We start from the raw sequence: 19,230 nt of genomic DNA on the forward strand, positions 1-19,230 counted from the left end.
AATTACATCTGTTGAAATTTTGGACTTATTAAGTATTAAGAAGTACAAGAAAAAAAAAAAAAGAAGTACAAGATGTAAAGACGTCCCATTAAAATCTTTTAGGTTGGAAATTGTTTAGAAATATTTAATAGAATAAATCCTCGTGACAGAGGAATGAAAATAAGAACAATGTGTCTATGTGGCAGTTACTACATGCTGGGCCCTGTGCTAAGTGCTTTATGTACATTATCTCAGGATGACCCCATGAGGTAGGTGTCATGGTCCTCACTTCACACATGAATCATGTCTCAGAGACAGGTCTCCCCAGATCTCCCCATAGCATGCAAGTGGCAGAGCCCAGATGTCAGCCCATGTCTTCCCAACTCTAAAACCTTTAACCATTACACGATTCTGCAAATAGAGATTGGAGGGTCCATTGCATTAATTCAAACCTAATGGACCTTCTTTTCTTGTAAATCAAGAGCCGTGTCTGCCTCAGCTTCCCGATCTTGTGTTTTTAATGTATATTGTGCCATTCCTTTAAGCAGCATTCCTTCGGAGCTCTGGGCCTTGGAACAAATCCTGTAGACTTTCGCAGCTTCTGATACTGAGAACAGCCCTGCCTTCTGGAAAGCAGATGTTTGCTTGGTGGCTGCCTTGCATCTCACCCTACGTTCTGCCAAAAATACAGTCCCTTCCTAATGCCAAGAAGCAGTGTTTCCCGTTGGTGTTTGTCTCCACAGTTGATCAGATACAAGCCAAGGGACATAGACCGTGATCACCTTGAAATGATTCTGTTACTAAAAGAGGGTTTGCTGCTGTTTAGAGGACTCTTTTACCCTCTGTGCATTATGCAGTACTGTGGCATGCTTTCTAACAACTGAGTAGACAGAGACCAGGAGGAATGAAAAAGTGGTAAAATTGAATCAAGTGAAAAAGACGTGACGTATTCCTGAATCATGTGAGTCATCCATTGTGGGGTGACCACATTTTCCTTTCAGTTTTCCTGCTAGGTGCCCTGCCAATTGATGGTTTGGATATCTTGGTTACTTTTTTTTTTTCTCATGGGTCACCTGTAGGTACAGTTTTTTGGGCTAAGCCTCTGGGATGTTAGTTCTCAAACTTTCCTGTGCTTAAGCATCACCCAGGTAGTCAAAAATGCACATTCTTGTGCTCCTCCTCCCAGAGATTCTGTGTTGGGAAGTCTGGAGTGAGGCCCGGGCCTGCGCCCTGTGACAGATGCGCTGCTTCATACACCATGTCTGACACTCTGCTCTCAAGACCAGCCAGTGACGGGAGCTGCATGGCCGTGAGCCCCTCTCAGTGGCTCTTTGCATTGTGCCGGGTTCTAGCCTCCGCTTCTCCCGGAGGTCAGCCTCCTGACAGTCTAAGACAGCCTAAGTGATGGCCACCACACTGTGCTTTCTTCCAGAAACCTATTTGAGAAACTTGGAAGAGAAACTGACCCAGAGTAAGCTCATCTTGAAAGAGGAGTTGAGAACCTTACTTCATCTGTGTGAGTCCTGGGACGACGTGGAGCTGGCTAAAAATGTCATTTACAGGTGAGGCATCTCCTTCAAATCCTGCCAGCCTTTGTCTTTTCCTACTCTCTCCTTTTTCCTGAGCAATCTCATCTACCTCCAGGATTTCAGCTCTCACCTCTGAACTGGTGACTTCCCAATCTCTTGTCCAGATGCCTGCCCTGAGCTCCACACATTTACATTCATTCATTCATTCAGCGAACACTTATTGGGTTCCTACTACGTGCCAGGTGCCGAAGATAGAAAAACAGATAATTCATGCCCCAGGAGATCACCAACCTCTTCACCAAGTCCACTTACATGTTCCCAAGGTCTTCACGTTCAACTTACACAGACTTCTTCCTCTTGCCGTGTTTGCTGTCACACTGACCAGTCATTCTTTCCCCCGATCTCATTTGCCCTCCTCCTGCGTCTGCTCCGTGGTGTCTCTCATCCCTAGGCTTTCTCTCTCGGTCCCCATTACCAGTGACTTAGTTCAGGCCTCACGCCTCTCACTTGGATCACTTCAGTGGACTCCTAACTAGCCTCCCCGCTACAGGCTTATGCCTGTTACGTTCACTGTCTCTGATCCCTTATCAGACTTCCCCATGACAGAAGGAACTCATATGTAATCACAGTCAGCTGTTAGGAAACCGAGCAAAGGTGTCACTTGGGAGCAGGATGGCACCAAGTCAACAGCTTCCTTTCACCATTCTTTAAAGATACATTTCTATACATGAACCTGCATTTATACTGTACATTTACAGAGAAAAATACGAGGTATTCATATATGGAATACTGGAAGAATACATACCATAAGTTAACCATGGTTCTTTAAGAATTATACATTATATTTTTTGTTCGTCTAAATGTGTACTTTTCTGATTTCTCAAACTTGTCTATAAGGGATATTATTAATTTTATAATGTGAAAAAATTAATGTTATTTTTAAAAAGGAAAAGAAAAACAGAATTACGCAAATTTCATTGAAACTTTGAAAAACACGAAAAAGTAGAAAGAAGAAATACTGCATACATCACACAGTTTGCTGTTTCGATTGTCTCTTGCTGCACAACAAACCACACCAGAACTTAATGACTTAAAATGACGACTGATTATTATTTCTCATAACTCTGTTGGTCAGGAACTGAGGCCGGTCTCAGTTGGGCAGTTCTTATTGTTATCGGCCGAAGTCACCTGCACACCTGCAGTCAGCTTTAGTGGGCTGAGCCGGGAGGTCCAAGAAGGCTTCGCTTGCGTTTCTGAAGCCTCAGTGCCCCTGCATGCAGCCCCTCCTCCCGCTGGTAGACTCTCACTGCTCACGAGTCCAGCCTGAGCTGCACTAGCGCACAGCACACGTGGAAGCTGCAGGCCTTGTGGAGCTGCCCAGGATTGGCACGTCTTCACTCCCGTCCCATTCTCTTGGTCAGGGCGAGTTAGCGGCCAGCCCCGATCCACGGGGAGGGGAAAGGATTCCACCTCTGAAAGGACGGAGCCGCATGCACATACAGGGAGGAATGATGGCGGCCAACTTTGGGGCCTGTCTACCACATCCAAGAAACCACTGTTCATATTTTGATATATTTTCTCACTGATTTTTTTTCATGCAAAGATTTTGAGGTTTAGATAGGGTTTATTTTACATAGTTGTAGTTATTACTGTGTATATAAAATGATATTTTCTTGTTTTCTAATTAGCATTGTAGCATAAATGTTTTTGCCTGTTTTTTTTTTTTAAAAATTTTTTTAAAATTTATTTATTTTATTTTTGGCTGCGTTGGGTCTTCACTGTTGCTTGCAGGCTTTCTCTAGTTGCGGCGAGCAGGGGCTACTCTTCGTTGCAGTGCGCGGACTTCTCATTGCGGTGGCTTCTCTTGTTGAGGAGCACGGGTTCTAGGAGCACGGGCTTCAGCAGTTGTGGCTCTCGGGCCCTAGAGCATAGGCTCAGTAGTTGTGGCGCACGGGCTTAGTTGCTCCGCGGCATGTGGGATCTTCCCGGACCAGGGCTCGAACCCGTGTCTCCTGCATTGGCAGGCGGATTCTTAACCACTGCACCACCAGGGAAGCCCTGTTTTTGCCTGTTAATACTCTAGGAATCATATTTTAATGGCTATACACTGTTCGATTATAGGTTAGGTATTTTAATTAACTGTGCCCCTATTGTTGAACATCTAAATTATTTCTAATTTTTCACCAGGATAAATAATGCCATGATGAGCAAACTCTATGCATAAAATTTATTCTGTATTTCCTTTTGGGGATCGGAGGGCATGTACCTTTTAAAGCTTGTCAGTACAGACTGCCAGATTATTTTCCAAAAGGGATTATGCTAATTCACAGTCACACTATATCTGCAAACCTAAACCTGCTATTTCAGTTTCATACAGTTGAATCATTTGAGACCCTCTGGCTCGTTTTACTCTCAGTTTTCTTTTTACTACCCAAAGCTATCAGATGTTTACAAGAGTAACAAAACGGGATAACATTCTAAATGCTCCCTCCTTCCACTCTTATTTTTGTCATACACATTCGGAGTATGGCTCGTAATCCCTTTATTGATGCTAATACTTTCTGCCTGGTTGCTGCCCTTTCCCTCTCCTTGTGGACAAGCTGGCGGGGGGGGGGCGGGGGGGGGGGCGGAGGGGTTCGGTTCTCCGCCTCACCAACCTGTTCTCTCTCTTCCTGAGACAGGCAGCCCCCCTTGGGGAAAAAGAGCAACGAGCCGGAACAGAAGCTCCTTATTGAGCCAAAAATGGGGAACGACTGAATCTCCTCAGAGTCTTGACCACATGCTGTTGTTTGGTTTATAGAAGGGTTTTAGATCCTCTGACTTGAATGTTTCTTGTCAAGAAGAGGTGATATTAACTACCTCTGTGACTTTCTAGCACTTTTATTAGTGTGAATGTCATTTAAGTTAGGAAAATTTTCATTTTTGTTTTGTTTTTAATCTGGCACACATTTCTCTTGAGATTTACTGAAACACTTTGATTTTTAAAGATGTCCTCCTCAGCGTGCCTTACATTGTATAAGAGGGAGCATATGTGTAAGGCTTACTGTGTGCCAGGCACATCATCTCATTTGATCCTCACAGAAACTCTCTGAGTTGAGTTCTTATCTCCATTTTACAGATGAGGAAACGGAGGCACAGAGTCATTAATTAATTTGCTCATGGTTACACAGTAAGTCAAACAGCTGGGATTTGAACGGTCATTTTGGAATCAGAGTCTAAAAATCCTTAATCACGACACTATATTGCCTTTTAATAACTTAATTATTTCTTCTTTCCTCCAGCTTTATTGAGGTATGATTAACAAATAAAAATTGTATATTTTTAAGGTATACAACTTGATATTTTGATATAATAAGTTAATTCATAACTGTTATAAATGAAGCAATGAATATTTTTTGTAACTTTTATAATTGGATTATGAAATGTATCTTTAAAAGTACACTCATCATTCTTTTTGGCAGTATATATGTTTAAAATAGACTATCCATAATGCTATTATGACTTTCCTCAGTGATTTTAGCAGAAGGTAAAAGAATATTCTGTTCTTTAAAATCAGAGCTTCCTAAAATCTGATTTACATGCAATCATGAGGTACTTGTTTTGTCACCAGATTGTCTTCTTGCTGTCTAAAGCAGAAAGAGTTGGTTATTGAAAGGAAATTTATGGGGGCGATTTTCAGTTCTGCAGTTCTAACTGGCAGACTGGCTGCTTGTAGAAATCCCAAGCCACATACATATAAAACATCACTGTCTTTGAAACTAACCTTTTTCTAAAACTAAAATTTCAAAGCTGCATTTAATTTGTTTGGCTAGGTGATTGTAGTTCACATATACCTTTCCCTTAGCCAAGAAAAACAGAGAAATTGGTCTAAATTGTAAAATGCACCTATTGGTCGTTTGCCATCCCTTATGGGGATAAAGCCAGACTTGAGGGGGACACAGCATCACCCCCCTCCTTTCCTTGCTGTTCTCCGGGAGTATGGTAGGAGACAGTCCATTCTGCTGGGCTTACAGATACAAGACCCCTGGTATTCCCTGACACATGCTCACATTCAGTCCTAGCAGGTTGTTGGTAAATTGAGATGATTACAATCTGCATGTTTACTTTCTTTTATTTCAGAGTATGTGGGCCTCTAACGACCTTGTTTGTTTATTTAAATGCCTAGTATACTTCTGCTTGCCAGGATTCTTCTGGTCATCTTTAATTCTGCACTTTCCCCTCCAGACTGTGAGAGGACCTCATTCTTTGCTGTGTCCCCATCACCTAGTAGAGTGCATGCCATGGTCTGTCTTTCCTCAGGTCCCACTGTTTGGCTCATTGAATTATTTTGATTCCCAGGTACCATGCAGAGAACAGGAATATCACTTTGGGGGAGTACAAGTTTGGACCACTTTTCATGAGGTTGTGCTACGAGTTGGATCTTGAGGAATCTGCAGTGGAGCTCATCAAAGACCAGGTTACTGTCTCCCAATTGCTTTCCCTGCCATGGTGACTTCCTTGTGCTGAGGATGGGGTGTTTTCAGTGATGTTAGGAAGGGCAGCTCTTCTATACACATTATTCCTGGGTTAGATTTTCAGAGAAAGGCTGCTGGGTTGAGGGAATGAGCTCTTCCCTGGATTTTTAAGGTTTCGTTGGAGTCATTGCCTATGAAGAGGTGTCGGTCTTTTTACACAGAGGTGTGGAAGAGGTGTAAGTACAGATTACAAGGTATCTACCTACCTTGGATGTGTGTCCACCTGGGACTGACATCTTCTCTTTTGAGGAGCTTTTAGTGGGGGATAGTTTGAGGCAGGCTGCCATTTTAAGACTGCCTTTCTTATTCTTCACCTGTGCCTCTCTCCTGTTTTCGTATCTTTACTTCTGGTTGAAGGCTATGTTGTAAAGTGCTTTTCTGTTTTCAGAATTTCTGCTTTTCACATATTCTGATTTTACTTTCCTAAAAGCAAAAGTAACAATAATTAGTTTTGTAATTATTCATTGAATATTTACCAAGTCCACAGCATCATGTTAAGCATTATACATGTTTCATTTCATTTGTTTCCCACAACAGCCCTGGCGAGGTAGGTACTATTATTATTTCCATTTTACAGATGAGGAAACGGGGACTCAGAGACATTATAAATTCATCCATGGTCAGAAACATTTATTAAATTTTGGGGCCAGGGCTGGCCCCCTGGGACATTTTAATATTTTTAAGAATCTCCATAACTAAGTTGTCCTTTTGCCTCTTACCTTTTTTCATGTAAAGTGTTGTATCCATGGAGGAACTGTTAACTCTCACCTTGCCCCTCTTTTAAGGACCCTGGGTATTAGAAAGATGACCATAATTAGTAAGCAGAGAAAAGGTGGTTTCAGAACAAAAGAAGAAATATACATACATATTTACATTATAGCATATATGTTTTAAAAATCTATTATAATAATATATTAGTAAGCAGAGAAAAGGTGGTTTCAGAACGAAAGAAGAAATATACATACATATTTACATTATAGCATATATGTTTTAAAAATCTAGAAGGATATACACTAAACTACTGCTTATCTTCAGGGGGTAGAATTAGAGGAAATCCTCACTTTTTACTGTATATACTTTTGTATTGTTTGACTATTTTGTAATAAGCATATGTTAATGTTGTAATTAAAAGAAAACAGACGTTTCACTGTAATAAATCATAGCCATGAGTATAATTGATAAAAAGAAACAAAAAGAAAGAAAATGAGGGTAAAGGTTTTTGTTTTTCGGTTTTTTTAACCTACCTGAGCATGAAGCATTCATATATGTATACGTTTCCTGGAGTTGTAGAATAAACTGAATTAGAGTCAAGTGCCATAAAGCCTAATCCTGCTTCCACCTTACCGTGTCGTGTCCCCTGCCCAGAACCCTGAAGTGCTGCCAGTATGGTAGCCACTACCCCCATGTACCCTTGGAGGCCTTGCACTGCGGCTAGTTCAGATTTACATGGGCTGTAGTGTAAAATACATGATGGATTTTCAATACCTGGCATAAAAAGGAGAATGCAAAGTATCTTATTAATAATGTTTTATATTGATTACATGTTGAAATGTTGGATTTAGTGGGTTAAGTAACATATTATTAAAACTGATTTCACATCTTTCTTTTTACGTTTTTAAATGAAACTACTTGAAAATTTAGAGTCACATACATGGCTCACACTTGAGGCTTGCAATCTCTCCCTATGGATGGGGCTGCTCTGGTGGCTTCCCATCCCACTTAGCATAGAACTCAGACCCCTGACCATGCCCTCAAGGTCCCGTTGTGGTACTTCATCTCCTGCCACTCTCCCTCTTGCTTACTCCACTCTGGACCTTCTGGTTTTCTCTCAGACAACCAGGCCTGTGGCCTCAGACTGGAGTGCTCTATATCTGCATCACTTCATTGAGGTCTCCTCTTCTCAGAGAGCCTTCCCTGACCACCTTCCATCATCTTCTCTGTTCCCTTTATCCTGTTTCATTGTTCTTCATAGCCCTTATTGATACTTGAAATTATATTTTTATTTTTTCTGCTTGTTTTATTCACTTGTTCATTGTCTCCTCTGCCAGAATTTAAGCTCCCCTAGATTATAAGCCCTACTAGAGTTTAGGGCAGGGCCTTTGTCTTGTTCATCATTTCTTTATTCTTAACACCTAGAATAGGGTCTGCCTAATAGGGTCTCAAAAAAATAACAGACTTGCACAAGACATTTAATGGTGTATTTGAATACCATGTGTCACATTATCACCCCATTAAAAATGTTGAGAACCACCGTTTTAGTGAGTTATTTCAAAAAGTGAATAATCAACTATTATTCGTTTGCCAAAAGAGGATCATAGTTGTGTAAGCCTCTCCCACCTTAGCCCTCAAGCATACTTATAGCTGCCACTTCGTGTTAATATTCTGCACCCAGGTTCCAAGACAACCCCCAGGAGGGCTAACCAGCTTGCTTCTTTTCTTCTAAGCTTGGCAGAGCCCATTGCATAAAGACGACCTTCACTGTATTTCTGAAACCTAGAGATCTCTTGCCGTATCTTTTGCCTCTTGTTCACTGTGCCCGTTGCTAAAGGCATGACCCCAAAAGAGTGGGCACCATTTAAATTTTTTTGCTGAATGAATAAAATATGTAGACAGTCCTAGACAGAGAAGATGCAGTATAAGTACTCCCTTAATAGTTTTACCTTTTAACCAAAATATATTGTTTTTCTTCATTAGCATTTACGAGGTTTCTTCTCAGACTCCACATCATTCAATATTTTGATGGATATGTTATTTATCAAAGGTAAATATAAAAGTAAGTATCACAATTTATGTTTGCTGAAAAACAAGGGACTATGTAAAATTAGGAAAAACAATGGACTATGTAAAAATGATCTTTATATTCCTGATGAGTGGCTGAATTATGGAGACCCCATTCTTTTTTTTTTTTTTTTTTAAACATCTTTATTGAAGTATAATTGCTTTACAATGGTGTGTTAGTTTCTGCTTTATAACAAAGTGAATCAGTTATACATATACATATGTTCCCATATCTCTTCCCTCTTGCGTCTCCCTCCCTCCCACCCTCCCCATCCCACCCCTCTAGGTGGTCACAAAGCACCGAGCTGATCTCCCTGTGCTATGCAGCTGCTTCCCACTAGCTATCTGTTTTACATTTGGTAGTGTATATGTGTCCATGACACTCTCTCACCCTGTCACATCTCACCCCTCCCCCTCCCCATATCCTCAAGTCCATTCTCTAGTAGGTCTGTGTCTTTATTCCCGTCTTGCCACTAGGTTCTTCATGGCCTTTTTTTTTTTTTCCTTAGATTCCATATATATGTGTTAGCATACTGTATTTGTTTTTTCTCTTTCTGACTTACTTCACTCTGTATGACAGACTCTAACTCCATCCACCTCATTACAAATACCTCCATTTCATTTCTTTTTATGGCTGAATAATATTCCATTGTATATATGTGCCACATCTTCTTTATCCATGCATCTGTCGATGGACATTTAGGTTGCTTCCATGTCCTGGCTATTGTAAATAGAGCTGCAATGAACATTTTGGTACATGACTCTTTTTGAACTATGGTTTTCTCAGGGTATATGCCCAGTAGTGGGATTGCTGGGTCGTATGGTAGTTCTATTTGTAGTTTTTTAAGGAACCTCCATACTGTTCTCCATAGTGGCTGTATCAATTTACATTCCCACCAACAGTGCAAGAATGTTCCCTTTCCTCCACACCCTCTCCAGCATTTATTGTTTCTAGATTTTTTGATGATGGCCATTCTGACCGGTGTGAGATGATATCTCACTGTAGTTTTGATTTGCATTTCTCTAATGATTAATGATGTTGAGCATTCTTTCATGTGTCTGTTGGCAATCTGTGTATCTTCTTTGGAGAAATGTCTATTTAGGTCTTCTGCCCATTTTTGGATTGGGTTGTTCGTTTTTTTGTTATTGAGCTGCATGAGCTGCTTGTAAATCTTGGAGATTAATCCTTTGTCAGTTGCTTCATTTGCAAATATTTTCTCCCATTCTGATGGTTGTCTTTTGGTCTTGTTTATGGTTTCCTTTGCTGTGCAAAAGCTTTGAAGTTTCATTAGGTCCCATTTGTTTATTTGTGTTCTTAGTTCCATTTCTCTAGGAGCTGGGTCAAAAAGAATCTTGCTGTGATGTATGTCATAGAGTGTTCTGCCTGTGTTTTCCTCTAAGAATTTGATAGTGTCTGGCCTTACACTTAGGTCTTTAATCCATTTTGAGTTTATTTTTGTGCATGGTGTCAGGTAGTGTTCTAATTTCATACTTTTACATGTACCTGTCCAATTTTCCCAGCACCACTTATTGAAGAGGCTGTCTTTTCTCCACTGTATATGGTTGCCTCCTTCATCAAAGAAAAGGTGACCATATGTGCGTGGGTTTATCTCTGGGCTTTCTATCCTGTTCCATTGATCTATATTTCTGTTTTTGTGCCAGTACCAAACTGTCTTGATTACTGTAGCTTTGTAATATAGTCTGAAGTCAGGGAGCCTGATTCCCCCAGCTCCATTTTTCGTTCTCAAGATTGCTTTGGCTATTCAGGGTCTTTTGTGTTTCCATACAAATTGTCAAATTTTTTGTCCTAGTTCTGTGAAAAATGCCAGTGGTAGTTTGATAGGGATTGCATTGAATCTGTAGATTGCTTTGGGTAGTAGAGTCATTTTCACAATGTTGATTCTTCCAATCCAAGAACATGGTATATCTCTCCATCTATTTGTATCATCTTTAATTTCTTTCATCAGTGTCTTATAATTTTCTGCATACAGGTCTTTTGTCTCCTTAGGTAGGTTTATTCCTAGATATTTTATTCTTTTTGTTGCAATGGTAAACGGGAGTGTTTTCTTAATTTCACTTTCAGATTTTTCGTCATTAGTGTATAGAAATGCAAGAGATTTCTGTGCATTAACTTTGTATCCTGCTACTTTACCAAATTCATTGATTAGCTCTAGTAGTTTTCTGGTGGCAGTTTTAGGATTCTCTATGTATAGTATCATGTCATCTGCAAACAGTGACAGCTTTACTTCTTCTTTTCCGATTTGGATTCCTTTTCTTTCTTTTTCTTCTCTGATTGCTGTGGCTAACACTTCCAAAACTATGTTGAATAATAGTGGTGAGAGTGGGCAACCTTGTCTTGTTCCTGATCTTAGTGGAAATGGTTTCAGTTTTTCACCATTGAGGACAATGTTGGCTGTGGGTTTGTCATATATGGCCTTTATTATGTTGAGGAAATTTCCCTCTATGCCTACTTTCTGCAGGGCTTTTATCATAAATGGGTGTTGAATTTTGTCAAAAGCTTTCTCTGCATCTATTGAGATGATCATATGGTTTTTCTCCTTCAGTTTGTTAATATGGTGTATCACATTGATTGATTTGCGTATATTGAAGAATCCTTGCATTCCTGGGATAAACCCCACTTGATCATGGTGTATGATCCTTTTAATGTGCTGTTGGATTCTGTTTGCTAGTATTTTGTTGAGGATTTTTGCATCTATGTTCATCAGTGATATTGGCCTGTAGTTTTCTTTCTTTGTGACATCTTTGTCTGGTTTTGGTATCAGGGTGATGGTGGCCTCGTAGAATGAGTTTGGGAGTATTCCTCCCTCTGCTATATTTTGGAAGAGTTTGAGAAGGATAGGTGTTAGCTCTTCTCTAAATGTTTGATAGAATTCACCTGTGAAGTGATCTGGTCCTGGGCTTTTGTTTGTTGGAAGATTTTTAATCACAGTTTCAATTTCAGTGCTTGTGGTTGGTCTGTTCATATTTTCTATTTCTTCCTGGTTCAGTCTCAGCAGGTTGTGCATTTCTAAGAATCTGTCCATTTCTTCCAGGTTGTCCATTTTATTGGCATAGAGTTGCTTGTAGTAATCTCTCATGATCTTTTGTATTTCTGCAGTGTCAGTGGTTACTTCTCCTTTTTCATTTCTAATTCTATTGATTTGAGTCTTCTCCCTTTTTCTCTTGATGAGTCTGGCTAATGGTTTATCAATTTTGTTTATCTTCTCAAAGAACCAGCTTTTAGTTTCATTGATTTTTGCTATTGTTTCCTTCATTTCTTTTTCATTTATTTCTGACCTGATCTTTATGATTTCTTTCCTTCTGCTAGCTTTGGGGTTTTTTTGTTCTTCTTTCTCTAATTGCTTTAGGTGCAAGGTTAGGTTGTTTATTCGAGATGTTTCCTGTTTCTTGAGGTAGGCTTGTATTGCTATAAACTTCCCTCTTAGCACTGCTTTTGCTGCATCCCATAGGTTTTGGGTCGTCGTGTGGAGACCCCATTCTTTAAGTGTGAAAACATTATTGTATCACATCATGACTTAAACACCCCAGGTTTTACTTATGCTGCAATTATAATAGGTTTTAAAATACTAGTTCTTCCTGTATGACCTGATAATTTATTTTGAAATTTAGTTAATTGATAAATGACTTTGAAAGTTTTTATTGTGCTGAAGTATACTTTTCAGTAGATGGAGCTAAACAGATTGAACTCTGGGAATCAATAGTAGAGGACTCTGAACTCACTTGAATGCATTTAACACTGCCGGCCCACTCCTGGCTTTTGACAGGTGCATTGGAAGTACTGATTGAGATGAAAAACCAAGATGTGAAGTTCAACAAAGATACTTACGTCCTTGCTTTTGCAATTTGCTACAAACTGGTAAGACTGTCTTCCCTAAACTTTTAGAGCATTTTGGGTAATGTTTGAGAGAGGATTTTTTTTTTTTCTCTACAAATAATATTCAGTTCCCCTGAAGTCTGTTTTCCATCTGGTGCAGATATTTCCATTTTAAATATGTTCATTTTTAGAAAACCCAAGTTAGCCATGTCAGACAGTTTTATCACGGGAAAAGCAATTTTATCATCTTTCCATCTTTTCTGGCATTTGTGTAGATAATGAGAACAAGAAACAGCATGCTGGGTTCAGACTCTGCTTTAGAGGCCTCTTTCTCATGCTGGACCTCACGAAACCAGTCTTCTCTGTGGCCCTCTCCCATGGAAGCCTTAGCATCCTTCACTGGTGAACTCAAGGGCTACTTTGTCCTCATCTGTGAATTTTTCTGTGATCACCTAAGTTGGAAGTGCTCTCTCTGTCCTTCAGTATCCCTTGATTGTGATCTATTTGTATTCACAGACATGGCACTTATAACACTGCCCGATCTACTAAGTGGATGCACATTTCATCCTCCCCACTAGAGGGTAGACTCCTTGAGGCATCTTTATTTGCCAGCACCTAACAGTGTCTGGTCACAAGTGATCTTTAATAAATGTATGTGACATTAAAATGAGTTCTTTGAGAATAGAGAGCATGACTTATAAATCTCTGTCTCATTACTGTATCAGGATTGTTTCTTGCACATAGACTATTTCTTTATTACTTACTGAACGCATAAATGGTAACTGAAATAGTACAGTGACCAAGATTCCATGCAATACTGTACACATTCATGCCGTTTTAACACTGGAAACTTAACAAAACCTTTTTATACTGAAAATGAAGGAACACCTAAGTAAGGCAGAACGTGGCTATTGAACAATTTCCCTGAAAAGCGTAGCGATACCAATTTTCCAAAACAAGAGGGGCAGTTGGGTTACAGGGGAAAGAAACCAACTTGGAAATTGAGAAATGTGGAGTCTAGTCTCAACTTTAACATGAACTGTCTTTGAAGTGGTCACTTACCTCATTTGTGAAATGAAGCGTTTGGATTCAGGAGCCAGCCAGCTTTTTCTATAAAAGGCCAGATAGTTAATATTTTAGGCTTTGGGGGCCACATACAGTCTCTGCCACTTACAGTCCTAGTCACATCTTCTTTGTTTTTGTTTTTACAAATCTTTAAAAATCTAAGAACCATTTTTAGCCATAGGCTGGCTTTGGCCCCAGGGTTGTAGTTTGCTGACCGCTGGATTACTAGATGATCCTTTCCAATCCTGCCACTTTATGATTCTGTGAACAGAGGCCAACATGACACACACTTGAGCATCAGTTCTTCAGCACTGTGATACACAGTTTCCTGACCTTCTTAGAGATGTCTCCCTGAGCATATACTGAAGTGGAGAGAATTTAACTCTTCTACTTACAAAGGGCCAGAGGACTTTTCTTCCCTATATCAGGGGTCCCCAATCCCCAGGCTGCCGACGGTGGCAGTCCGCGGCCTGTTAGGAACCGGGCCGCACAGCAAGAGCTGAGCGGTGGGCAAACAAGCGAAGCTTCACCTGCCACTCCCCACCGCTCCCCATTGCTCGCATTACCGCCTGACCCATCCCCCCACCCCCGGCTCCATGGAACAGCTGTCTTCCACGAAACCTGTCCCTGGTGCCAAAAAGGGTGGGGACCGCTGCCCTATATTGTGCTCAAAATAACTTGTTTCACTCAGTGGAGACTGCAGTTGAAAAATTGAACTGGTCAGCTGTTACAAATTCCAAGCCAATTCTGGGAACTGTCCCCGCTCATTAAATTCAGCTTTTCCTTTAGGATTTGAGTTATGAATCACGCCATGACAGACACACACAGGTACAGAACTAATGCTGCTCTCGTAAACCTAACCCACCTACAACATAGACAAAGGAAGAGAATTCTGTCTCACCGCTGCTGTCTGCTACTTTGTATATCACTCATCTTCCTGGTGTGTGTGGGGTTTTTTTGTCTGGTTATTTTTTTAAGGCATCTGGTTTTATGGGATTCTTTCATGATTTCCATTCAAATATGTTTTCATGTTTTCAGACATTTGACTTAACATGGATATTTTCAGATTGGAAACCCCCTAAGGAAAAGTTCTGTGGTGTTGCTAAGCTTCACTGTTATCATTGAATACGGTGGTAGCAGGCTGACTCTTCACCCGTGTATGTTATGGTACCTATGTCTTGAAACCAGCCTGCCTGGATGAAAAGAGACCTGTATGTTTGTGGGTAAAGCTGCCCCAAGTCAGAAAACCGACAAAGAGCTACAAATAAAGTTCATTTAAGATTTGAGCTGCTAATATATAGATAACTGAGTCTATTTGCAAACAGTCTCTACATGGAGCTTAATCTTTTAAGTGGCTTGAGATAGGCTCCAGGAAATTCTTCCAAAAGGAAATCTGAAACACTGGGCACCATTAATCATCTTATTACCCTAAAGGTCTGTGACATTTATTTGTTGAGCAATCCTGTCTTCCCCCAGAATAGCCCTGAATCTTTTACAATCTGTACCACGTTAAGAGAAGAAGCCCTCATCAAAGGAGAAATCCTCTCCAGGAGAGCATCCTGTTTTGCAGTGGCATTAGCTCTGAACCAGGTAAGGCTTTGGGGTGCACATAAGTGAATTAGGAGTAGGCAAGACTTTACTACTTTCATTTGTTCTTGCTTTTATTTTACCTTTTTTCCTCTGACTCTGTCATAAAGAAAAAGTCCCCATAAAGAGACCAATGCCTTTGGTGCCATGGCAACCTACATCTATACCCCTGTCTCCAAAGAATGTTTTCATTTACAGTTGAGGGCCTAACGTGCACTGCTGTTTACACGGGGCTGGCCAGGATCCTATGGAAAATCAATGAGGGAGGCTGTACTCAGAGAAATTTCTCAAGTAATTAAAGTGGAAATTTCAAATGATTCGTTTACTATGTAACGTGCTCAGGGAATGGTTTTAATTTAAGGCTCTCCAAAGTGTGTTCTGGTAAATTCCTCAGGGGAACAGTACTCCTTGAGTTCTTGGTATTTAAAATTATTTGCCCTTTTTTTTTTTTTTTTTTTTAAACCTGAACTACAGTTTGGCCAGATATAAAATTGTGAGGTGATATTTGCTTTACTTGAGGTTTTCTTCGGCATTGTTTTTCTGTCTTCTAGTATGGAATGTTGCTATGGAGAAATCTGAGGCCTGCCTGAATTTTTTTTTTTTTTTCCACTTCTGAGTGACTTGATCTTGTTAGTTTTTCTCTTTTCTGTCCCTTATATCCATGGAAACATTTTTCCTTTGGGAGTTCTTCATCTGCCAATTCTTTTGTTTTTTTTTTTTTTTCCTTGCTGTAATCCTTTTTTTCTTTTTTCCTCATAATGTCTTTATATAGTTTACATGCTGGTTCTTTTTTGGTTATTCATCATTGAAAGATGCTTAGACCAGCCACTTGCAGAAGATTCATGTCAGAAGAGAATAGCGCCACGTTGCCATGTTCTAGGCTAGCAGGAATTTTCTTTATTTCTGAGTTTTGTCTACAAACACGCATTGGCTCTATTTCTTCCTGGCCAATGGGAGTAGGCATGGAGGTGATTTTCAATGAAAAGTCTCTTCTCTGCTGCTGCTACAAGTGACATGTTGTTTCCTGCAACTATGGCTGATCCGTGCAAATTCTTAATGAGCCTCACCTCTGCCACCAAAAGGATCCAAAGACCTCATTACTAGTCCTAAACTCTATTATCATCATTGTAAACAGGGATTTAGTACTTCAGGCCGTGCCCTCACCTTGGAGAACTACTTTGTGCACTCCTTCTGAGATATGCGGCAATGTCCTTCTCTTACTGCTTTGTCTGGAACTCACGTCTGCTCCATCTCCAGTGTTTCTGGCAATGCAGATTTCTTCTGTGGTTTGAGGTTTCTGCTATGTTCTAATTATGTCAAAGATGGGTGCACATTTCTATTTCTCAACCTTGTTTTTTTTTTGAAAGCTCATTCCAGTGAGAGAAGGGGAAATGCCAACTTTATGCCTCCATCTTAAAACGTGGAACTCAGGCAGGTTGTTAAAACATTCAGTAATATGCCACTGTAGGAAACACTTTATAGAATGTTCATTTTTGATTACTAAAAAACTTTTTTTCTTTGTGGACTTCAAAACCCTGGGGCACCATGAATAGGACTATCCTGACATCTTTAAATGATCTTTATGATAGCAGAGTAATGTTGATATGCCTTCGGGGTATGACTTGTTTTTCTTCCTTCTAGAACCAGCTGGCAAAAGCTATATCCATTTTTTCTCAAATCATGAAGCCAGAAAGCATAATCTGCACTAACTTAAATGTAAGTGACTTCTTTATGGTTTAAAGTAAGGCTTGAAATGTAATAAAATGAAGTCTAGATTTTTTTTGTCTGTGTACAACAAATGACTTTTGATCTCCCAAGGTCTTCATCCATTCCGTTCATTTATTGATGACTGTGTGAAAGTTATAATGGAGCCCTATGAGAGGAGTCAATACATGCTTCCAGGAGTGTATAAATAAGTGGGAAACACAGATATGCTCAGATATAAGAGGTGGCTAAATGCTGCAGGTGTAACACATGACTACAGAAGCCTGTCGATTTAGAGAGAAGGGAGATGGACTCTGCAGTCCCTCCACTGAGACTTAGGAAGAGCCTGCGTGCTGATGACATCCTATCCGTGGCACCTGACTCACGGAGTCAGTACACCTACGGCACAAGGTGGCACCTAACCTGGTAAGCGCTCAGTAAGTGCTAGCCATTTTCATTCTTACTTTGTTGCCAGCCTGCCGTGGCCCACCTTTTCAGTGAGCAGTGAGTCGTCTGCGCCTTCCTGGGGCAGTGAAAAGCCTAAGAGACTCTCCTGTCATTAACGACATCACAGGCCCTGCTGAGGCCCTGCTTGTATGCTGAGTACGTGTGTTGTGGGGAGTTGAAAAGAAAGCCCCTAGCGTCCAGGAGCTTACAGTCTCCTGAAACATCAAGGGGTCAAGATGAGGAAAACATTGTCTGAAGAACCGAAATGTGTAAACACCAGCATGACATGAACTGGGATAGCGGGTCGTAGCCAGTGCGGTATTCCAGGCTGGCCAGCAGGTGCTAACGGAGGAGGACGGGGGAGAAGAATATTGTTGAGCAGTGTTCTGAAGGAGGACAGGGCTGTGGGACTGCAGGCATGGAGGTGAAAGGGCATCCTCTGTTGGGAGATGAGCTTTGCTGAGGGTTCTACCTTGCTAGTTAGTTTGCTAGTTCTCATCCTAGTTCTGAGTCCTTAGGCAAAGTTACTTAACCTCTACCACCCCATTTTCCTTTCATCTGAAGTAGCAATAGTAATAGTACCATTCTTTCATTAGGAGAATTGAAAGAATAATGCATATAAAGTCGTTAGTTAAAACAGCACAGTTAGTGCCTGGCATGTAATCAGTGTTCAGTGATGCTTGCTAATACCAGTAGTATTTGTTTAAAATGAAATATGTTAAATAAAAAGGATTATTTATTTCTAACAAATCCTAGAACCCGTGAACAGGAATTGGGCATAACTGCAAGCTCCCATGGTTTTCAGTTCTGTGCATAATTATCCTCAAATGTCACCACCAGACCAGTGCCCAGATGACTTTCAAGAGAAGGACTAGATAAGCCTTTATGGTAAATTCTGGGGAACAAGTTCCAGCAAGAAGTCTGAGATAAGAATACCTTATATTTGACCTCGTATTTACTTTTCAGAATGCTTACACAGGAGGGAAAGATGAGCCTAGGGAACCAGAAAGATGGAGACAGTGATTAGTAGAGAACCTGGGGGGAAAGAAGGGAAAGAGGTGGGTTTGGAAGGGAAGAGACTAAATATACGAAAAATACCCAAAAAGAGATCTTGTAGTTGGCAAAGGGCAGGAGCCTGGAGTGGGGATGAGTGTCAAAGCTGTCAGTTAAGAACATATCTGTAAAACCTGGTAATGGATCTGCTATAAACTGATGAATGCCACAAAAAAGGGAGGTAAGAGGTCCCAGAAATGAGTTTTTATGGCATTAATGGTGAGGCAGAGGAAGCATCAGAAAAAGACAGGGAAGGAATCGCACCAGTGGATCGATACCCAAGCGAGCTGATAGCCCTACGTGCCATGGCCTCCTGCAGGCAGCCCCTGGCCCAAGACTGGGCACCTGAACAGAAACTGCAGGTCAGCCTGAAAAGCTCTCAGCTGAAGGAGGCCAAGGTGGCAAAGGTCCAGAGTCCAGAAGTCCAGGTCATCTGAGCCAGTAAGCCAAACAGACTAGGAATCCTGGTCTTCCAGCAGACGCATATGTTATTTTTTCTTCTTCTCAGCTTCCTACTGGATGTGGACGGCTCAGCATCTCCAAGTATTAATATATTTATCTGCTTCTGAGAGAGTGGCCTGCAGATGCATTCATTTCATGACTGGATAGCAGTAGAATTGCTAGGATTCCAGGTGGTTCATAGCATCAGGTGGGAAAGAAACACAGGAGAGTGTGTGAGAGAAGTTTTATGTGGGTCATTAGTCGCTTTTCCTAGAGTTGAAGTGGGCATGGGGGGATC

The 19,230-nt window shown here is 40.7% G+C and overlaps 1 protein-coding gene across 2 annotated transcripts in view; it reads left to right on the forward strand.

The window, feature by feature from the left end:
• PTCD2 (pentatricopeptide repeat domain 2) overlaps nucleotides 1-19,230 on the forward strand; it is a 32,266-nt gene that overhangs the window by 3,300 nt on the left and 9,736 nt on the right. Inside the window, exons 3-8 of one of the 2 annotated variants that reach the window (XM_036849284.1) lie at nucleotides 1,412-1,541; nucleotides 5,847-5,964; nucleotides 8,717-8,795; nucleotides 12,586-12,677; nucleotides 15,177-15,290; nucleotides 16,929-17,003. In XM_036849284.1, coding sequence (XP_036705179.1) covers nucleotides 1,412-1,541; nucleotides 5,847-5,964; nucleotides 8,717-8,795; nucleotides 12,586-12,677; nucleotides 15,177-15,290; nucleotides 16,929-17,003 — 608 coding nt within the window. The remainder of the gene's footprint in view (nucleotides 1-1,411; nucleotides 1,542-5,846; nucleotides 5,965-8,716; nucleotides 8,796-12,585; nucleotides 12,678-15,176; nucleotides 15,291-16,928; nucleotides 17,004-19,230) is intronic. The other variant, XM_036849285.1, reaches the window with a different exon arrangement.

This window comes from Balaenoptera musculus, chromosome 3 (genome assembly GCF_009873245.2).
Source record: "Balaenoptera musculus isolate JJ_BM4_2016_0621 chromosome 3, mBalMus1.pri.v3, whole genome shotgun sequence".
NCBI classification, from domain to species: domain Eukaryota; kingdom Metazoa; phylum Chordata; class Mammalia; order Artiodactyla; family Balaenopteridae; genus Balaenoptera; species Balaenoptera musculus.